Below are 22,719 nucleotides of genomic sequence, written 5' to 3'. Positions count from 1 at the left end.
TCATCATAATACAGTCATCACACAAGATAATCACATTGAATTATTTACATTATTTACAATCAGGAGTGTGGAGGGGGGGTGGGGTGGGGGGGGGTGGGGGGGATATGGACATCAAGTAGTGGACATAGAGAGAGAGAGAGATCAGAAGGCATAAGAAAAAGAATCTGCATTTGATTGTTTACATTTGATTATTAGCAATCCGGGGAGGGTGTTAGTTTAGGGTTGTAGCTGCCTGGAGGTGAACTTTTATAGCGGTTTTGAAGGAGGATAGAGATGCCCTTTCTTTTATACCTGTTGGGAGCGCATTCCACATTGATGTGGCATAGAAAGAGAATGAGTTAAGACCTTTGTTAGTTCGGAATCTGGGTTTAACGTGGTTAGTGGAGCACCCCCTGGTGTTGTGGTTATGGCGGTCATTTACGTTAAGGAAGTAGTTTGACATGTACTTCGGTATCAGGGAGGTGTAGCGGATTTTATAGACTAGGCTCAGTGCAAGTTGTTTAACTCTGTCCTCCACCTTGAGCCAGCCCACCTTAGAGAAGTGGGTAGGAGTGAGGTGGGATCTGGGGTGGAGGTCTAGAAGTAACCTGACTAGTTTGTTCTGAGATGTTTGGAGTTTAGATTTGAGGGTTTTGGAGGTGCTAGGGTACCAGGAGGTGCATGCGTAATCGAAAAAGGGTTGAACGAGAGTTCCCGCCAGAATCCTCAAGGTGCTTTTGTTGACCAGAGAGGAAATTCTGTAGAGAAATCTCGTTCGTTGGTTAACCTTTTTGATTACCTTGGTTGCCATTTTATCACAGGAAAGGTTAGCCTCTAGAATGGAACCTAGGTAGGTGACCTCATCTTTCCTGGTGATGACACTGTCACCTACTTTTATGGTGAAGTGATTGACTCTCTTAAGTTTGATGTGGGACCCAAACAGGATGGATTCTGTTTTACCCAAGTGGATGGATAGCTTGTTGTCAGCGAGCCAGGTGCGAGTTCTACAGAGCTCAGCACTGAGGATTTTCTCCACCTGTGACTTGTCCTTGCCGGATACCAGCAGGGCAGAGTCATCCGCAAACAAAAACAATTCACAGTCACATGCCGATGACATGTCGTTTATGTATATTAGGAACAGTAAAGGTCCCAATATACTGCCTTGGGGGACTCCACAGTTCACCGAGAGGGGGGGGGACACGGTGCCGTTCACCTCTACCACCTGCTCCCTCCCCTCCAAGTAAGACTGCATCCAGCTCCAAGAGGTTTTGTTAAATCCGATTGCTCTGAGCTTATCCAACAGTATAGCGTGGTTAACGGTGTCAAAGGCCTTCTGAAGGTCCAGCATGACCATGCCGCAGTATTTGCCCGCGTCCACCTCATGTTTGATGTGGTCGGTCAGATAGAGAAGGCATGTGTCAGTGGAGTGGTTAGTTCTGAAGCCGGATTGGAATTTGTACATGAGTTTATTAGTGGCAAGGTAACTATCGACCTGTTCATAAACTATTTTCTCCATTACTTTCGAAATGGAGCTGAGAATAGAAACAGGTCGGTAGTTGCCAGGTTCCAATTTGCTTCCTTTTTTAAAGAGGGGAGTTACTCTTGCTATCTTAAAATCTTTTGGTACTTGGCCTTGTGTAATTGATAGGTTTATTATGTGCGTGATGATCGGGGCAATGATGGAGGCAGAGTCCCTGAGGAATCTGGAGGGAATATTATCAAGGCCGGTGGCCTTGTTAGGGTGGAGCGCGCTCAATTTTTTAAACACCTCATCAGCTGTGACCATTTCTAATTTGAAATCATTGTTGGATACTCCTAGCTTTCTGTAGAAGGCTTTAATGTGTTCTACACCAAAGCGACCAGAGTGGTGGGACAGCTTGTTGACAAGAGTTGCAGCTATGCTGGTGAAAAAGGCGTTAAGTCTGCTAGCTACCTCCATTTTGTCTGTAATGAGGGAGTCACCCTCCTTGATGCTGATGTTGGTGAGTCTTGTTTTAAGTTTCTGGCTGCAACCAGGAAGCTGGTTGTTGAGAATTTTCCAGAGCTCACGTGGCTTATTCGTGTTTTCCTCTATTTTGTCGTTAATGTAATTTTTTTTTAAGGATTTAGTCAGGTTGGTTGACTTATTTCTTAATTTATTGCATTGCTTTTTGAGAGTTGAAAGGAGTAATTTGAGGTTGATATTATTGGGTTGTTTATCTACTTCTGTTTTACATTTTTGGTATTCAGAGTATTTCCTGTCTCTGTCTTTTATGGCAGCTAATAGGTCCGGATTCATCCATGGTTCCGAGCGGGCTTTGATCCTGACTGTTTTCACGGGAGCCATGTCATTTAGTATCTTTAGGAACGCCGTTTTGAAGCGATCCCAAGCGACATCGACCAGGTTGCTCGCGAGCACAGGGGACCAGTCCCACTCATCTAATTTTAAATTGAAATTGTCATTGGAGTATTTTTTGAGGGATCTGGATTGGGCTGTTATGTGGCCATTGGCTTTAGGTTTAGCTATTTTACGGGTGCAGAAGGTTAGATAGTGGTCGCTAAGACCACAGATCATGACCCCACTATTTTTTATTTTAGGTCGGTCTGAAGTGAGAATGAGATCTATGGTTGATTGGGTGGAATCACACACCCTTGTGGGTAGCGCTATTAGCTGGGAAAGACCGTGGAGATTACAAAACTTGCTGAAGGATCTGAAGACAGGCGCATCTTTGCGTTGAATATCTGTGTTCAGATCCCCAGTTATAATTTTCTCCATGTTGTCTGTCCCCGCCAAGCATTCTTCCAAAGCCCCATAGAAATCACTCTGATTAGGGGGTCTATAAACAGTCCCTATTAGTACCGGCTTAGCATTTTTAAATTTGATTTCCGCCCACACAGATTCCAGGTTATTGTGGTTAAGATCAGTGCGAGTTATGTATTTAATATCCTGGTGAATATACATACAAACGCCCCCACCGTGTTTATTCCTATCCTTTCTGATAACCGAAAAGTTTTGTATTTCTATCTCTGAATCAGAAATACTTTGATCAAATTTGGTTTCAGAGAAACACAAGATTTTTACCTTCGTGTTGAGGAACATTTCTCTGATTTGGTCGAGTTTGGCTCCAGAGAGGCTGTTCACATTAAGGTGGATGATGTGTAGTCCACTGGAACCAAAAAGAGCATCAGAGTCCGCTGTGTTGTGGTACTGACCAGAAAAATTGTTGGTTATTATTGCTGTTGCAGTTGAAGAGCAAGGAGAGAGAGGAGAGAGAGGCATATTGGTCGTCCTCCAGGTGAAGGGGGAGGGAGAGAAAGGGGGAGGGGAGGGAGAGGGAGGAGGAGGCCAGGTAGGGTTGCTGGGGGATGGGTTGGGTTTCCTTTTGGCGGGCTTTTTTGAAGACAAAGAGAAAGAGAATAACGAAAATGTTTGTGTAAAGGCGCCTCTAAATCCTGTGTATGGCGCGTCCTCGGCCGTCCGGGACCGGGGAGAGGTCGCGTGGACCCCCGCCATCTCGTGCAGTTCCCCGCAATCACCGATGTCTGGGTCGCCGTCCACCGCAGCCGCCGCGTCGTTCACCGCCGCTGAGTCGCTGCCTTCTCTGATGACTGGGTCGTCCTCCACCGCCGCCGCCGAGCCTCCGACCGTGTCGATGAACGGGGCGAAGTCCTCCGCCGAGCCGCCGACCGTAGGAGCACAGGTGAGCTTGAGCTGAGACGAGCCGGTAGCCGAGTTAGCTTCGATGGCGACGCTAGCAGTAGCATTGCTAGTCTTCGCCAGTCGGGACAACATTAACCGTGTTGTTGCAGGTCCAGGGTTGAGTTCAGTGTCTCCTGATAGTAGAAGTAATAGTAGTATTATTGACTTTCTGTCTATCCTTCCAGTCAGGGGCATGTTTCTTCTGCCTCGATGTGCAGACAAGCACGATGCTAACACGTTAGCTCCGAAGCCAAGGTGCTTCGCTGATATATTGTCGTGGAGATAAAAGTCACTGTGTATGTCCATTTCGCGTTCTCGACTCTCATTTTCAAGAGGGTAGAGTATCCGAGGAGGTTTAAAATATAAATCCGTAATCCACAGTAGAAAAAGGAGGAAGTGTGGGATAATCCGAGCAGTTGTTTGGATTCCCGATCGGGAGCGAAAGAGAGTGCGACCGCTCATCTCAGCGTCAACATCACGTGGGAAATGGAAATGTTTAAAACAGAACACCCTTATAATTTCAACTAAAAAACGGAATAATCTTGAATATTCACTCCATGCAAATATGAACACTGATGTCATCAACGATGCTCGCACATTGCAACATAATTGATGTCCTGGCTGGTCCACCTATGCAGTTCATGGGAATAGGTCATCCATGCAATCACAGAGATGAGGTTTTACTTATGCTGTATCGCAAGGTATTTTTTTTCATATTGTTGCTTTAAAAAATAAGAATGTCAAACTGAAAGCTCGCAAATACTACAAACAGAATCACCTGGTGTCCAGGCTGGTCCAACTATATGATAGCTCACTAAAATAGGCCATGCATGGCAAAGACAGAGCTGTACAAGCAGGTGCATCATCCAGATGCTTTTAATGGAAGGTCATATTTTTTCATATTGCATCTTTAACCAAGAAAATATGTCAACAGAACGCTGCTAATCATCACAAATAAAAAACAGATGAGTCTTTAATCTTCACTCCATGCAAATATGAACACTGATGCTCGCACATTACAACATAGTTGGTGTCCTGGCTGGTCCACCTATGTGCAGCTCATTAGAATAGGTCACCGCAGTGGCAAATCACAGAAATGATGTTTTACTTATGGTGTATTTAAAGGTATTTTTTATTCCTATTGTTGCTTTAAAAATAAACATGTCCAACTGAAAGCTCCTTAATACTACAAACAAAATCCCCTTGAATGTTACCTTCATGCACATTGAAGGTGTCCAGGCTGGTCCAACTATATGATAGCTCACTACAAAAGGCCACACAGGGCCGCCATGTTAATGATAGAGCTGTACAAGCAAGTGCCTCATCCTGATGCTTTTTAAGGAAGGTCATATTTATCCATATCGTGTCTTTAACCAGGGGAATGTTTACAACAGAACACCCCTATAATTTCAACTAAAAAACTGAATAATCTTGAATATTCACTCCATGCAAATATGAACACTAACGTCAACACTGACGCTCACACATTACAACAATGTAATTGGTGTCCTGGCTGGTCCACCTATATGACAGCTCATTAGAATAGGTCATCCATGCAATCACAGAGATGATGTTTTACTTATGATATATAACAAAGTATTTTTTTCATATTGTTGCTTTAAAAAAAAAAAGGTCTAACTGAAAGCTCCCAAATACCACAAAGAAACACCATGAATGTGCCCCACGTGTACTACACAACATGGAAGGTGTCCAGGCTGGTCACTTAAAAAGCCCATACAGTGCTGCCATGGTAATGACAGAGCTGTACAAGGAGGTGTATCATCCAGATGCTTGTTATGGAACGTCATATTTTTCCATATTGTGTCTTTAACCGAGGAAATATGTCAAACAGAACGCTCCTAATCATCACAAAATAAAAAACAGATGCATCTTTAATATTCACTTCATGCAACTATGAAAACTAATGTCATCACTGCCGCGCGCACATTCCAACAAAATAAGTGTCCTGGCTGGTCCACTTATGATACAAGCTCATTCGAATAGCTTATCACAGGGATGATGTTGTACTTATGATGTATCTCAAGGTATTGTATTTATATTGTTGCTTTAGAAACTTAATTGTCAAACCGAAAAGCTCCCAAATACCACAAACAGAAACACCTTGAATGTTACCTACAAGTACTGCACAACATGGAAGAGGTGTCCAGGCTGGTCCAACTATAGGTTAGTTAGCTCACTAAAGTAGGCCATACCGCCATGGCAAGCAAGTGTATCATCCAGACGCTTTTTAAGGAAGGTCATATTGTTTCATACTGTGTCTTTAACCAAGGAAATTAGTCAAACAGAACACTCTTTATCATCACAAATAAAAATAAAATACAGAAGTGTCTACAAAATTCACGCTAACTTTTTCAATGACGCTCGCACAATGCAATATAATCAGTGTCCTGGCTGGTCCACATATATGACGGTTCATTAAAATAGGTCATCCGGGCTCGCTCCTGTGGCGATCACAGAGATGATGTTCTACTTAGGACGTATCTCAAGGTCATCTTTTTAGGGTCCGCACAGGACCATCGTCAAAGGAATCCCAAAGGGAGTCCTTTTGCAATGGGACGAAAGGACCCTATTGAATTTGTAAGGTTTTATTATTATTATTAGGGTCCGCACAGGACCTTTTCAAAAGGAATCCCAAAGGGAGTCCTTTTGTAATGGGACGAAAGGACCCTATTGAAATTGTAAGGTTTTATTATTATTATTATTATTATTCTTTATTATTATTCTTCTGCTCCGTTGCGCACTACTTTGACCCCCTTAACATGCTTCAAAACTCACCAAATTTCTTTCGCACATACAAAAAGTGGGCCAGAACAAGTTAGTCAAAAAACCAAACCCCAAAAATAAAATTTGCGCTCTAGCGCCCCCTAGGAAAAAAAAAAAAAACTGCCTGTAACTCCCACTAGGAAGGTCGTAGAGACATGAAACAAAAACCTGTATGTAGGTCTGCTTTAGACCTACAACTCATAATGACACATTCTCGGGCGAAAACCAACAGGAAGTTGGCAATTTCCCATTTTAAACAAAAATGTACTAAAAACACTGCTTTTTACGTCTTTGACCTCTAATTTGACCCCCTTAAAATACTTCAAAACTCACCAAACTTCTCACACACATCGGAACTGGAGGAAATTGCGATCTAAAAAAAAACCGAACCCCAAAACTCAAAATTGTGCTCTACATAATTTTTGAAAAAAACAGAGAAAAATCTGCTCCTCAGAGGAAAACTCAGACAAAACTGCTTGTAACTTCCGGTATGTAGGTCTTGCCTAGACCTACATTTCATAGATTGACATCCTTCAGCAAAAATCAACAGGAAGTTTGCTATTCCTCCTTCAAAACAAAATTTTTGTTACAACGGGTCACCAAACATACAACTCATAATGACACATTCTCGGGCGAAAACCAACAGGAAGTTGGCAATTTCCCATTTTAGACAAAAATGTACTAAAAACACTGCTTTGACCTCTAATTTGACCCCCTTAAAATACTTCAAAACTCACCAAACTTCTCACACACATCGGAACTGGAGGAAATTGCGATCTAAAAAAAAAACCGAACCCCAAAACTCAAAATTGTGCTCTACATAATTTTTGAAAAAAACAGAGAAAAATCTGCTCCTCAGAGGAAAACTCAGACAAAACTGCTTGTAACTTCCGGTATGTAGGTCTTGCCTAGACCTACATTTCATAGATTGACATCCTTCAGCAAAAATCAACAGGAAGTTTGCTATTCCTCCTTCAAAACAAAATTTTTGTTACAACGGGTCACCAAACATACAACTCATAATGACACATTCTCGGGCGAAAACCAACAGGAAGTTGGCAATTTCCCATTTTAGACAAAAATGTACTAAAAACACTGCTTTGACCTCTAATTTGACCCCCTTAAAATACTTCAAAACTCACCAAACTTCTCACACACATCGGAACTGGTAGAAATTGCGTTCTAAAAAAAAACCGAACCCCAAAACTCAAAATTGTGCTCTACATAATTTTTGCAAAAAACAGAGAAAAAACTGCTCCTCAGAGGAAAACTCAGACAAAACTGCTTGTAACTTCCAGTAGGAACGTCTTAGAGACATGAAACAAATACCTCTATGTAGGTCTCGCCTAGACCTACATTTCATAGATTAACATCCTTCAGCAAAAATCAACAGGAAGTTTGCTATTCCTCCTTCAAAACAACATTTTTGTTACAACCGGTCACCAAACATCAAACGTTATCTCCTCTGAGCGCGTTTGTCGTTTCGGCTTCAAACTGCTACAGGAGAGAGATTGAACCCTTGTGATTAAAAGTTGACGAAAGAGTTTTGATTCGTGCTACCGTTTAGATTTTACGAGCCTTCAAAGACCCGCAGCACTAAAGTTGCTCCGCTGCTGTGATTGATTGATTGATTGAGACTTTTATTAGTAGGTTGCACAGTGAAGTACATATTCCGTACAATTGACTACTAAATGGTAACACCCGAATAAGTTTTTCAACTTGTTTAAGTCGGGGTCCACTTAAATTGATTCATGATACAGATATATACTATCATATATACTATCATCATAATACAGTCATCACACAAGATAATCACATTGAATTATTTACATTATTTACAATCAGGGGTGTGGAGGGGGGGGGGGGTATGGACATCAAGTAGTGGACATAGAGAGAGAGAGAGAGAGAGAGAGAGAGAGAGAGAGAGAGAGAGAGAGAGAGAGAGAGAGAGAGATCAGAAGGCATAAGAAAAAGAAAAAGTATCTGCATTTGATTGTTTACATTTGATTATTAGCAATCCGGGGAGGGTGTTAGTTTAGGGTTGTAGCTGCCTGGAGGTGAACTTTTATTGTGGTTTTGAAGGAGGATAGAGATGCCCTTTCTTTTCTTTTTTACGCGAATTCAAAGAAAACAACCACTGTGCCGCGACACCTAGGAAAAAGACACAGACACAACTTCCTCTAACTCCCAGTACGAATATCGTAGAGACACGAAACAAAAACCTCTATGTAGGTCTCACTCAGGACTACCACTGGCCAAAAGTATTGGGACACCTAGGACTAGCACCTGCCAAAATGCGGACCCGACCAACGCTGCTTGCAGCTTTAATTCCATATTGTGTCTTTAACCAAGGAAATATGTCAAACAAATATATTAGTTGTCGCAAATAAAAAAGACAACTATAGACTATAATCTTCACCCCGTGCAAACATGAACACTAATGTCACCACTGACGCTCACACGTTACAACATGATAGGTGTCCTGGGCCCTGGCTGGTCCACGCCGCATGTTATGGCTCACTAAGGCAATGACATATTGTACGGCTTAACGCCAGGGTGAAGCTCTCATATTAAGGCCATTTCTTTCCCACCGTGGCTTTAATAATGCAAAGCAACACCTTGGAGAGCAATATGCCTTAGGAGGGAGAGGCACATTCCTGCAAGGAATTTGCATAAAGAGGCTTGAAAACGCCCCTTTTTCCCCCTCGCTCACCCTTGAACCCTCCACCTTTGTCCCACTTGCCGAGTCCTCGCAGATATGTCTTTCCATGCATACCTGGGGCTATGACTGCCTCACTGTGTGCGTGTGTGTAAGTGTGTGTGTGTGTGTGTGTGTGTGTGTGCACGGCTGTTTGACATCAAATTTCCACTCTCCGTGCTTCTAAAAGGCCTGTTTGTTTAGCATAAAGCCCGGACGCGGGCACAGCGTCGGTACTCGCGGATGAACTGGCTCGGGGAACAACACACCCCACAGGAATGTGTGGAATTCTCCACAACAAGGATTAGCTCATCCCTGTCTGTTGTCTCTGGACGGTGTGTTTGTCATTCTTTCCCCGCACGGGCTTAGAGATGGACTGACTGACGGACACGGACAAAAAAAAAAAGCTACCTGAAGCCCCGAGAACCCCATTGTTTTGTTCCTGTCGAGTTTCTTCTTGTTTTTTTTTAAAAGGAAAAGCTGCAAAAACAGCCCCCGGCGATGTACCTGGCTTCTTTTTTTTTTTTTTTGCTGTGCTTTTTCATCCCAAGCTTAGACAGCGGGATGAGATCACGTTTAAATATTTCCAGCATGGCAACAACAGAACTAAAGAGGTGTTTGAAACCATCAGCAGCATCAGAGACGAGATCTTCTTTGTGGAGAGCTCAGGATCACTTCAAACGCGTGCAAAAATAGACCTGCATTTTAAATAAACTGCCTTTTTATGACAGCATGTCAAAAATACATCTACAACTGGATACAATCTACGCCCAAATAACTGATTATTTGCCTCCTATTAATAGACTACATCCCAAAAGTGGCAGATTTGATGACAATCCACACCACATAAAAAAGGAAAAGTGGACATATTCAATGTTATCAAGTGCAAAAACATGTTTTTACATTTATGTTGCACTTCAATCTCCATACTGACATTAGTCAGACAACACTGCCCTCTTGCGGCTGATTGTCAGATAGCACCCAGCAATGATTTTACCGGCATAAAAGTAAAACTCATATTTAAAGCATACTTGCCAACCTTGAGACCTCCAATATCAGGAGGTGGGGGGTAGGGGGGGGCTTGGTCGGGGGTGGGGGGCCAACTCGAGTATTTCATATATATATATATATATATATATATATATATATATATATATATATATATATATATATATATATATATATATATATATATATATATATATATATATATTGTAAGGTATATATATATATATATATATATATATATATATATATATATATATATATATATATATATATATATATATATATATATATATATATATATATATGAAATACTTGACTTTCAGTGAATTCTAGCTATATATATATATTTTTTTTATTTTTTTTAATTTTTTATTTTATTTACATAAAAGAAATACTTGAATTTCAGTGTTCCGGTGGCTATCCATTAGATGGCAGTATTGTCCTGTTTAACTTCTCCGTTCATGATGAGTATATCATTTCGGCCACCGTGTTCAATGGAGAAGTCTGTTCTACATATTTACAGGCAACATACATACCCCTTCCCCTTCGAACTGTCCTGGATGAACTGAAATTCTTGTTTCCATTCGTTTTGGAACTTGCAAGCGTATTTCTTCATCTTGCTCGTCGACGGCGTCGCCATGTCTGTAATTTCCTCGTTCTTCTGCTTCGTCTCCTTGTTGTGTGCGCAGTTGTGCACTCTACTCTCTAAAAGCCCTAGATGTTACGACGTCATTGGGCAGGCAAGCTGTTTATATTGTGGGAAAGCGGACGTGAGAACAGGCTGTCCCCACTCAGTCTCAGGTCCGCATTGAGCTGGAGGGGGCGTGGCCTCCAGCTCCGGCTGAATACCGGGAGTTTGTCGGGAGAAAATCTCTGCCGGGAGGTTGTCGGGAGAGGCCCTGAATACCGGGATTCTCCCGCTAAAAACGGGAGGGTTGGCAAGTATGATTTAAGGGCCTACTGAAAGCCACTACTACCGACCACGCAGTCTGATAGTTTATATATCAATGATGAAATCTTAACATTGCAACACATGCCAATACGGCCGGGTTAACTTATAAAGTGCAATTTTAAATTTCCCGGGAAACTTCCGGTTGAAAACGTCTCGGTATGATGACGTTTGCGCGTGACGTCAAGGGTTGAAGGAGACATTTTGGAATAGCACGGTCGCCAGCTTAAATCGTCTGTTTTCATCACTAAATTCCACAGTATTCTGGACATCTGTGTTGGTGAATCTTTTGCAATTTGTTCAATTAACAATGGAGACTGCAAAGAAGAAAGCTGTAGGTGGGATCGGTGTATTAGCGGCTGGCTGCAGCAACACAACCAGGAGGACTTTGAGTTGGATAGCAGACGCGCTACCGTGAGTACAGCTTTGGCTTCCAAACATTTGATCGCTTGCCCGTACGTGTGTGGCGCTATGTGCATGTCACGTACGTAACTTTGGGGAAATATATGTTTCTTGCCGACTCTGATGGCGGCCGGGGTGTCGTCGAAAGCTACAACGCCCGCCGCCGCGCCGCAGTCCTCACCTTGACTTCCTCCGTCTCCGGGCCGCCGACCACATCGATGATCGGGTGAAGTCCTTCGTCGCGCCGTCGATCGCTGGAACGCAGGTGAGCACGGGTCGTGATGAGCAGATAAGGGCTGGCGTAGGTGGAGAGCTAATGTTTTTAGCATAGCTCTGTCGAGGTCCCGTAGCTAAGTTAGCTTCAATGGCGTCGTTAGCAACAGCATTGCTAGGCTTCGCCAGGCGGTACAGCATTAACCGTGTGGTTACATGTCCAGGGTTTAATAGTAATAGTAGTATTGTTGATCTTCTGTCTATCCTTCCAGTCAGGGGCTTATTTCGTCTGTTTCTATATGCAGTTAAGCACGATGCTATCACGTTAGCTCCGTAGCTAAAGTGCTTCAGCGATGTATTGTCGTGGAGATAAAAGTCACTGTGAATGTCCATTTCGCGTTCTCGACTCTCATTTTCAAGAGGATATAGTATCCGAGGTGGTTTAAAATACAAATCCGTGATCCACAATAGAAAAAGGAGAGGGTGTAGAATCCAATGAGCCCTAGTACCAAAGTTACGGTCAGAGCGAAAAAAGATACGTCCTGCACTGCACTCTAATCCTTCACTCTCACGTTCCTCATCCACGAATCTTTCATCCTGGCTCAAATTAATGGGGTAATCGTCGCTTTCTCGGTCCGAATCGCTCTCGCTGCTGGTGTAAACAATGTGCAAATGTGAGGAGCCCTTCAACCTGTGACGTCACGCTACTTCCGGTACAGGCAAGGCTTTTTTATCAGCGACCAAAACTTTATCGTCGATGTTCTCTACTAAATCCTTTCAGCAAAAATATGGCAATATCGCAAAATGATCAAGTATGACACATAGAATGGATCTGCTATCCCCGTTTAAATAAGAACATTTCATTTCAGTAGGCCTTTAAGTTGCAGCTTGTCCAACACAACAAAAATAAATAACATATGTATTCATTTATTTATGTTTAATTGTTTGTTTGATAAGATGGTAAAACACTTATTTAACTACTTTATTAATTCCCAAAGGGAAAATTGTGTGGTTAATCCAAGTTGCTACAAAATAGAAACAGAAGGAAATAAATGTCATTAATAAATAAAAGTAATAAAAAGACACAAGAGTACGAAATGTTGTTTCCTGATGAAAAAAATAGTTCATAAAGTAATAAAAGAAAGGTATACTAGTACAAATTGTTTCCTTCCAAATTAATGACAGCGTAATGTAATAAACTTAAATAAGTACCAAGTACAGTCTGAGTGGACCCTCCAATTACACATCTAATTGGTTCTTGAAATGGGTTCGCAATTGGGGAAAATTGTTTTTTGGAACACCCATAATAAATGTTGGAATTATGGATAATGTGTTCCATCTTCGACAAACGACCCTATTTTAGTAAAAGGAAGTAATCTGTGTACACTTTAAACACAATCAAAAATAAATAAGTAAGCACAAAATATAGTAACAAAGTTTACAAAAAAAAATTTTAAAAAAAATCTACGTTCAGTTACTGTTTAAAGATCGTACTGTTGCACTCTCATCCGTTACAAAAAGTAACTTTAAATAGAAGATCTGTAAAGTTACTCGTGTTATTTTTATACCGACTTCAACAGCAAGTTATGTCATTCCACACTCGAGATCTGACAGCGTTCTGTTGTGTGTCTCACTTAAATCGTTCCCCCTGCAACGTGTTTACTAGTAGGACGATTTTATAACGCTACTGGCCACTGCTAAATCTGAGAACACAACTCTAAATGTTCTAGCATCAACCACACATTTACTTCATCTTTAACGTTTCATCTTTGACGTAGGGATAATATTATAAAGACATGTTACAGTATTATACCGACATTTAACATCAGAGGTCCCATGTTCGTGAACGTACCGTGTCTGAAAGGTGATTGGTGGAGAATGAGGAAGTGTTGTGGCTGGGAGGGACTGTCATGTGACTTCAAAGGAGTTCACCTCATTGGCTGCAGCTGGTGGGTAGCCATCTTCCTCAGGACAAAGCATCTCCTGTGTGATTTTAAAAAACCATCATGTCAAGCAAAGTCAGATCGTGGCCAGACGCTTCGAAATATCCACTTCTAGACAACAACGTCAGCGCCTGAAGGCTTTGGGGAACGTTCTGGTGTTCTTAGATTTCAAATTGGTGGAGAAATGACCGAGTTTGAGCGAGTTAGAAAGTTCGAATTTTTCATGTTTAGTGGTGACGAGAGGGAGATATTTAACTTTTGACTCAATTAGAGAGAAGGGCGCACGTTTGCCATAAAAGTTACATTTTCTGAGAGAGCCAAATATATCTACGTTTTACTGAAACACATGACGCACCATTCACTGCAGTTGCCGGTTTAAACTTCTCATTTAAAGTGGAGTTATCGGCATTGAAAAAAAGACTATGCGGAAACATACTTACTTGGAAGCGTCAGACGAGGGAACAGCGTTCAACAGCATACATACTTTTAACAATCTCCCGACAAAGACCACAGCACACTGCAAAAAGTCAGTGTTCAAAAACAAGAAAAAAAATACAAAAATGAGGGGTATTTTACTTGAACTAAGCAAAATTATCTGCCAATAGAACAAGAAAACGTGGCTTGTCAGGACTTTCCAAAACAAGTAAAATTAGCTAACCTCAATGAACCCAAAAATACCTTAAAATAAGTATATTCTCACTAATAACAAGTGCACTTTTCTTGATAGAAAAAGAGACCTTTTTGTCCAATATGTTGTAAAATATTCTTAAATGAAGTAAATGCTAGTGCCATTATCTTGACATAATGATATGCGCATGATTTTTTTTTTTCATGCTTGAAGTAAGAAATTATTACTTTAAAAAAGTAGTTTTATACTTGTGAGTGTTGATGACACAGCTTTGCAACAGTTTATATTCTAGTTTCAAGCATGTTTTACTCAATATAGGTAATCAAATCTCAGCAACAAGCTGTAATATCTTACTGAGATCATTTAGGACCAACACACTTAAAACAAGTAAAACACTCTAACATAAAATCTGCTTAGTGAGAAGAATTATCTTATCAGACAGAAAATAAGCAAATGTCACCCTTATTTGAGATATTTAATCTTACTTAGATATCAGTTTTTGCAGTGCACCGTAGACTTAAATAGCGACGACTAAACACAGGGAGACAAAATAAAGCTGCTGCAGGACACTCAAAAGGAAGTGGAACTACAAAAAAGGTGTGCAGGACAGGAACTCAACATTAAACATGGAAAAACACTAACAAACCAAAAATAAGGCAAGGCCTGGCGTACACTTTTCTTATTGCACTCAAAGAACAATTGACAATTTTACATATTACACGTAGTCTGCCACAATCTAGAATTAGGTTAGAATAGAATAGAAAGATGTATTGACATTGTATCGAATGCTTCATGATTTATGGTTGCCAATTTTGATCTGTGCTTTAAGACAAATGCAATAATCATGAGTAAATACTGAAAACAATGCTATGGCTGAAAGTACACAGATAAGACACGTGGCAGGTATATAAAACACACATTCATAAAACACAAATGAAAAAGTGGGAATTTGTAACAGAATTCAGTCAATTCACTTAGAAGACGTTAGCTAAGGTGGGCTGTGCAAAACCCCGGAAATGATGTGACAAGCTGACCAATCAGGGCTCTTTTTTTTGTCAAACTTTATTTCAACAAAAACTATGACACAAATTAAGTCAAACAATCAGAAAATGCAAGTGAACACGTTTTTAAAAATATGTACATGAACATATTTGTTTACTTTAATTTTCCAACAGTCTTAATAAATTGAAGCAAAATAATTACCAAAAAAATAGAACATACAAAAAAACATGAAACGTGCAAAGGATAAAAATTTAGGGAAAAAAAGAGTCATTACTATGGTTTTTATTTTGTCTTTGATGGAATTTGTCTTTATGTCTTTTACAATTGGGGAAGATTTCACAACCTTTTTGTCTTTGTCATCATTAGTGAACGCTGATGCTAAGATAATTTTTTTATTATGTGCACGTGATCCGGTTTGATCAGTGTCAAAATAAAAGCACATGTTACAAAATAAACCCGGCATTATGCCTGCAGTTGGTCAAGCTGATGGTCTTGTAGTCCATTCCGGTCTTGTGCGGGTCTACAATCTTCGGCAGCTCTTTGGTCTTGCCCGTGGCGGACAACAAACGGAATTTATTGACAGAGATGTGACACAATGTGATATTGATCACAAGCAGCGGTGATTCAAAGACAGAGGAAATCCTTGTCATGATGTCAAGGTGATGAAACGTGAGCCCCGAATGATTTCATAGCAACCAACTTATTTTTCTAATCAAGCCACCAACAGCCAAAGAAGAATCTATGGTATAACAAGAGAAGCAGTCGGATGAAGAAGAAAGCACATCTCCATCTCATCTCCAAGTGTGATGACGTGCCTCAGCCATGGAGACATCTCTCTGTGCACAAAGCATCCTGGAGGAAGAAGATGACTCAGCACATTCCCAACAAACACACATGAATCCAAGTTGAACATCTTCTTCACACAAAGTCCCAAGAACATTGGGAGGTGCAAACAGTCCATGTGAGCTAACTCACCGCGTTCCACTCAGCCTTCAGCCGGCATGTTCTCGGGGAGCTCGGCCCCGCCGTGGCGAGCTGTGGGACAAACGCACCGTGAGCCGGTTACTCCCGCTAAGCAAACACCTCACACTGGTGGAGGAAGAACATCCAGAAGGTGCCTCATCACTCACATCAGATCTTTGAGGGGTGACTTAGAAACATCAAGAAGCAGAGTGCTAATCTTCTACTTTCTGACTAGGATACATTCTTGATGAGTCAGCAAACCTGAATGTGCACACTTGATGTCTCATTTGGTCGATCCTCATCATGAGGACTCATGTCAAAAGTTCGATATAAAGTGTGGCATATTGATGGATGGAAACTCTGTCTTTTATTGTGAAAGTTGGGATTTTCAGGCTAAACTTGTCACAAACGTCTGCATCAGACCTTCATATGAGTGATGCTTCACCACGGCTTTATTTCTTGCGGCTCAAAGAAAATATGTTTTACTTACGAGCTGGATCGTATTGGGCTGAAATGACAGAGAAACAAAAGGTGAAATTGACTTTTTCCTCACGCCACGCTGTGTTTCTATGTGAGAGTGGGTGCTCTTTCTCTGTGGATCTTTGAGGAGGAGGAGGAGGAAGAAAAAGGAAAAAAAAGAATAAGAAAAAGGGGAAGGGGAAGAAGAAGAAGAAGAAAAAGAAAGTGAAGAATGAAAAGAAAAACAAGAAAAGAAGAAGAAAAACAACAATGACAAGTAAAAGAAGGAAATCTGTGTTCCTCACCTTGTCTGTGTCGCCTGACGAGGAAGATGGCCGCCAGGAGGGCCGCCACAGCCACGACCGCCGCCGTGGCACCGATGGCGACGCTCCAGTGGTCTGTTGAGAGCAAAAAGCACAAGTGGAGTGACAAAGCATGAAAATGAAACCTTCATGACTACTTTGCATGCAGACGTCAAGCGTTGTCATGGTGACATGGATCAATAACGGCGACACGGATCAATAATGGCGACAGGTGGACTTGTGATAGGAAACATCTCCAACTAAATGTGTCTTTCTCACCTTCATGGCTTGCGTTGCTCAGGATGCTTCTTCTCTCCAGCTTGGTGACCAAGTCCTCCTCGACGCCAGACAGCTGGAACACACATTCGTACTTGCCCTCCATGTCGGCCGTCACCTCCACTTTCAGCTCCACCGACATCTGGAAGGTTCCGTCGTGGTTGGGGAGCAGCTCTCCGTGCTCCACGTCCTCGAACATCTGCTCGCCGTCTTTCCTCCAAAACACGTCGGCTAGGTCGGGGTAGAAACCTGTCGCCATGCAGGTGACCGGAGAGGACGGCGTCTTCTGGAGGAGGAACACCTCTGGAAGCTCTGCACAGGAAGTGATGTCACGTGTGGACAGAAGACAACGTGGGGAGAAGGTGTGAACGGAGGTGAAGATGGAGAGAAGGTGTGAACGGAGGTGAAGATGGAAAGAAAAGGACAAAAAGAAGATACAGGTGTGAACAGAGGTGAAGATGGAGAGAAGTTGTGAACGGAAGTGAAAATGGAGAGAAGTTAGAAATGGAGGTAAAGATGGTGTGAACGGAGGTGAAGATGGATGGAAGGTGTGAATGGAGATGAAGATGGATGGAAGGTGTGAACGGAGATGAAGATGGAGAGAAGGTGAGAATAAATGTAAATATGGAAAGAAAGAGAATGAAGTTGAAGATGGAGTGAATGTGAGCATGAAGATGGAGAGAAAAAAGAGAGAGAAGGTAAAAGTGGAGAGAAAAAAGAAAGAATGAAGGGGAAAAGAGAGAATGAAGGTAAAGATGGAGAGAAGGTGTGAGTGGAGGTAAAGATGGAAAAAAAGAAGAATGAAGGTAAAGATTGTGAGAAGAAAAAGAATGAAAGAAAAGATGAGAGAAAAAAGTGAATGAAAGTAAAAATGGAAAGAAAGAAGAGAATAAATGTAAAGATTGAGAAAAAAAGAATGAAGGTAAAGATGGAGATAAAGAGAATGAAGGTAAAGATGGAGAGAAGGTGAGAATGAAAGTAAAGATGGGGAAAAGGTGAGAATAAAGGTAAAGATTAAGAGAATGAAGGTAAAGATGGAAAGAAAGAAGAGAATAAAGGTAAAGATTGAGAAAAAAGAATGAAGGTAATGATGGAGAGAAAGAGAATGAAGGTAAAGATGGAGAAAAGGTGAGAATAAAGGGAACAATGGAAAGAAAGAAGAGAATAAAGGTAAAGATTAAGAGAATGAAGGTAAAGATGGAAAGAAAGAAGAGAATAAAGGTAAAGATTGAGAAAAAAAGAATGAAGGTAAAGATGGAGAGAAAGAGAATGAAGGTAAAGATGGAGGGAAGGTGAGAATAAAAGTAAAGATAGAGAAAAGGTGAGAATAAAAGTAAAGATGGAAAGAAAGAAGAGAATAAAGGTAAAGATGGAAAGACAGAAGAGAATAAAGGTAAAGATTAAGAGAATGAAGGTAAAGATGGAAAGAAAGAAGAGAATAAAGGTAAAGATTAAGAGAATGAAGGTAAAGATGGAAAGAAAGAAGAAAATAAAGGTAAAGATTGAGAAAAAAAGAATGAAGGTAATGATAGAGAGAAAGAGAATGAAGGTAAAGATGGAGAAAAGGTGAGAATAAAGGTAAAGATGGAAAGAAAGAAGAGAATAAAGGTAAAGATTAAGAGAATGAAGGTAAAGATGGAAAGAAAGAAGAGAATAAAGGTAAAGATTGAGAAAAAAAAGAATGAAGGCAAAGATGGAGAGAAAGAGAATGAAAGTAAAGATAGAGAAAAGATGAGAATAAAGGTAAAGATGGAAAGAAAGAAGAGAATAAAGGTAAAGATGGAAAGAAAGAAGAGAATAAGGGTAAAGATTGAGAAAAAAGAATGAAGGTAAAGATGGAGAAGGTGAGAATGAAAGTAAATATGGAGAAAAATAGAAAATTAAGGTAAAGATGGAAAAAAGGTGAGAATAAAGGTAAAGATGGAAAGAAAGAAGAGAATAAAGGTAAAGATGGAGAGAAAGAAGAGAATAAAGGTAAAGATGGAGAGAAAGAAGAGAATGAAGGTACCGATGGAGAGAAAGAAGAGAATGAAGGTAACGATGGAGAGAAAGAAGAGAATGAAGGTAAAGATGGAGAGAAAGAAGAGGATGGAGAGAAAGTGACAAAGAAAAGTATAAAGAGACAGAGTGTAATGTCAGTAATGTTCCTATAGGGGGCGTGCTAACATGTTAAAAGGTGAAAGTACAAGGTGTGTTTCTACCTGTTCTCATTAGGACCTCCTTGCCATACTTCACATACTTCTTCAAGTAAGAAGGACAATCCTCAGTGTAGTAATACTTTAGGTAGTCTAGTCTAAGTATGTCCTGGTCCCACTTGAGTTTGGAGGGGAAAGCTTGTTGTTTTGCTGCAGTCCATGTCCATGTCTTCATGTCCAACGACATGAAATCTTCTCCATCATAACCATGCTGACGCCAACCTTTAACTTCATCAGTCTCATCATTCCATTCACATCCATACATCCTCTGGACAATGTGAACACCTGAGAGACACAAAGTGTTGTAAAGCAGAGTGAAACACACACAATGTGTTTTATGTAGAATATTATGGGATGGACAGAGACAAGTGTCAGTGCAGTAATGTGTGTTTTTACTACAGTATAAAAAGAGTACATCAAATATATTTGAATAGTAGAAAGTTCAAGATAAACAAACCTCCAGTTTGGTTGAAACGCTTCTTAAGAATTTCAATGTTGACTTTGTCGACTTGCTCAGCAACAACACAGTTCTCTGTTTGTCTCTGCCAGTAGTTTGGATCCTCTTCTGTGATTTGGTTCATCCAGTCCTGTTTGGCTTCTGCTTTCCTGCTCTCGCTGTCATAGTGAACCACCTGGACTTCATCAACATAACCAACCATCACAAACTCTGGGAAGTTTGGAACTTGAGAGGACGAAGTGTAGAAATACTTCAGCGTGTGAATCACTGAAAGAAGAGCAACTTTTTATTATTTTGTGTCATGTTCAACAATCTTGCAGTGTGAATATTTGATGTCATTCAGTCTTCAGTCGGGTCTTAAAGTGAACATCAAACACTGCCAGACATCACAGTCTACAGTCACATGGTGTCTATGAAAAATACAACACAATAATAATATTACTAACATTTATTTTAATAAGCCATCTGTTGACAGTTTGTACATTTTGAAAATAAACGGGTTTTTTTTCTCCAATGGAGGATGAATAATGTCAAGTACAAATGTGTAGACGCCCAAAGTTGTACACACCCTCAACACACAGACTAATAACTACTTTCATTTCTCAATAAATATTTTACATTTATGTCACAGGAGGTTAAATAAATTGTTTAACCTTTAATAACAAGTTTGTATTTTTCAAAATTATTTGTGTATATCTAAACATTTGTTTAGGCATTTTGTTTGTCCTAATTAAAAGAAAAGACATCAATTATTTTCACATCATTTGTATGAGCTTTTTTAGTGGGAAATGATATGTTCAATAAATCCCATTCAAAGTTTAAACAAATGATAAAACACAAAAATAATATTGATGTATTTCAGGAGAATTTCCTCAGTCACAGTTAAATTAAAGATGACAGGAAAGTGAGTGAATTTGTTCAAGTTGAACAACAATGAAGATGAAAACAATGACGTTATTCTTGTTATCTCAAAGTAAAAAATGTTAGGATTAAAAATAAATGACAGGTTATATTTTGTAAATAAATATGTTTCAAACGAATCATGATAAGGTAATAGTAAGCTTGATTAAGATAAGAACGAGTAGAATTAATAAGTAGAAACTCACAGAATAAGTGAAGGCACAAAGAGGATTTATGAATAATGTTTATAAATTTTTTTTTTTTTTAAAAAGGAGGACTTACCAGGCGCCCCGCTGTGCATTTGCACGACCAGAAGACAGAATAAAAACAAGTTCATGATGTCAGCACAAAATAAAAAGATGTTTTCCACTTTTAATCCCGCAGAGAAAGACAAACTGACTAACAACCAGGAAACACCAACAAGGAAGTGTCGAGGCTCTTTTAAGAAGCGCCACCTGAGCCAATGAGGAGTCAGCATTTTGTGACGTCATCTTTGATAGAGAGCGCCCCTTGTGGCCATGTCAGGTAAATGCTTCAGGAGTGTTTTCTGGGAAATCACGTGACCTGACAAGAACAACCGGCGCGTCAAGTTTGCAGCCAAATTTCCCTATCAGAGGTTTGTTTTCTTCTAATGTTCACCCACTTATTTATTGGATAGAAAGAAAAAGAAAGAAAGAGGAACGAAGATGAAATTTAAATCGTATTATAGTCCTCTCAAGAAAGCATACAAATAATGATTGACAGGGCAGAAAGTGCGTGCCCACTTTTCTTCTTTTTATTTCACTTCTGAGTTTGAACCTCCATTATGTCTTCCAAGCGTAAGGCGTCCCTGGTGGTGTAACGGGACACGCTTCTGCCTTGCATGGGTTCGATTCCCGGACAGTGTTGCATCGAGAAGGGCAACCGCTCTTATAACTAACTTGAAAGCATTCATGCGATTGATCAAAGTGCTGAAAGTGGGGAAAAGTGTGAGGCAGACGCTTTTGGTGGGCAAATCATCAAAGAAAAGGAAAGTGAAAGTAAAATTAGACACGGTGAAGCCAAACATTGACTGATGTTATCTTTATGCCACTGTCAAGTAAGGAAATGTTGGCAAAAAACACTTACAAGCTTATTTGACTTTGACGCAATTCATGTTTTGAAAATGTGGACTATTTAATATAATAATACATATATTTTATTAATACAATAATAAAGTAATACGTTTGGGGATGTGTAATATTGTTTGTCTGAATATACTGAATGTTTTCATCCTGGAATAGTTTTAATAAGTTGAGAAATGTGAAAGTAGTTGAGTGTGGAAAAAAATGATGCAGTATTAATAATAATAATAACAACAATGTTCTGCGGGTCGTCCGCAGATCTTGTCCCAAGTGGAGGAGTTCAAGTACCTCGGAGTCTTGTTCACGAGTGAGGGAAGAGTGCATCGTGAGATCGACAGGCGGATCGGTGCGGCGTCTTCAGTAATGCGGACGCTGTATCGATCCGTTGTGGTGAAGAAGGAGCTGAGCCGGAAGGCAAAGCTCTCAATTTACCGGTCGATCTACGTTCCCATCCTCACCTATGGTCATGAGCTTTGGGTTATGACCGAAAGGACAAGATCACGGGTACAAGCGGCCGAAATGAGTTTCCTCCGCCGGGTGGCGGGGCTCTCCCTTAGAGATAGGGTGAGAAGCTCTGTCATCCGGGGGGAGCTCAAAGTAAAGCCGCTGCTCCTCCACATCGAGAGGAGCCAGATGAGGTGGTTTGGGCATCTGGTCAGGATGCCACCTGAACGCCTCCCTAGGGAGGTGTTTCGGACAAGTTCGACCGGTAGGAGGCCACGGGGGAAGACCCAGGACAGGTTGGGAAGACTATCTCTCCCGGCTGGCCTGGGAACGCC

The 22,719-nt window shown here is 40.7% G+C and overlaps 2 protein-coding genes across 2 annotated transcripts in view; both read right to left on the bottom strand.

Annotated features, from left to right (window-relative positions):
* Positions 1-3,907, bottom strand: part of LOC133662614 (uncharacterized) — a 137,035-nt gene extending 133,128 nt beyond the window's left edge. Inside the window, exon 1 of the mRNA XM_062066727.1 lies at positions 3,041-3,907. Coding sequence (XP_061922711.1) covers positions 3,041-3,853 — 813 coding nt within the window. The 5' untranslated portion in view covers positions 3,854-3,907. The remainder of the gene's footprint in view (positions 1-3,040) is intronic.
* A 12,363-nt stretch (positions 3,908-16,270) lies between these two features.
* LOC133662613 (class I histocompatibility antigen, F10 alpha chain-like) lies at positions 16,271-21,174 on the bottom strand. The gene is made up of 6 exons (XM_062066726.1): positions 21,120-21,174; positions 19,938-20,204; positions 19,487-19,765; positions 17,289-17,597; positions 17,013-17,105; positions 16,271-16,320 (listed from the first exon to the last, which is right to left on the bottom strand). Exons 1-6 carry the CDS (start codon positions 21,172-21,174, stop codon positions 16,271-16,273), a joined length of 1,053 nt encoding a protein of 350 aa, XP_061922710.1.
* Between the last annotated feature and the right edge of the window lie 1,545 nt (positions 21,175-22,719).

Source organism: Entelurus aequoreus, linkage group LG12 (assembly GCF_033978785.1).
Source record: "Entelurus aequoreus isolate RoL-2023_Sb linkage group LG12, RoL_Eaeq_v1.1, whole genome shotgun sequence".
Lineage (NCBI taxonomy): Eukaryota > Metazoa > Chordata > Actinopteri > Syngnathiformes > Syngnathidae > Entelurus > Entelurus aequoreus.
Note: the sequence above shows the minus strand (reverse complement) of the source record. Positions and strands in the feature narration are given on the sequence as shown.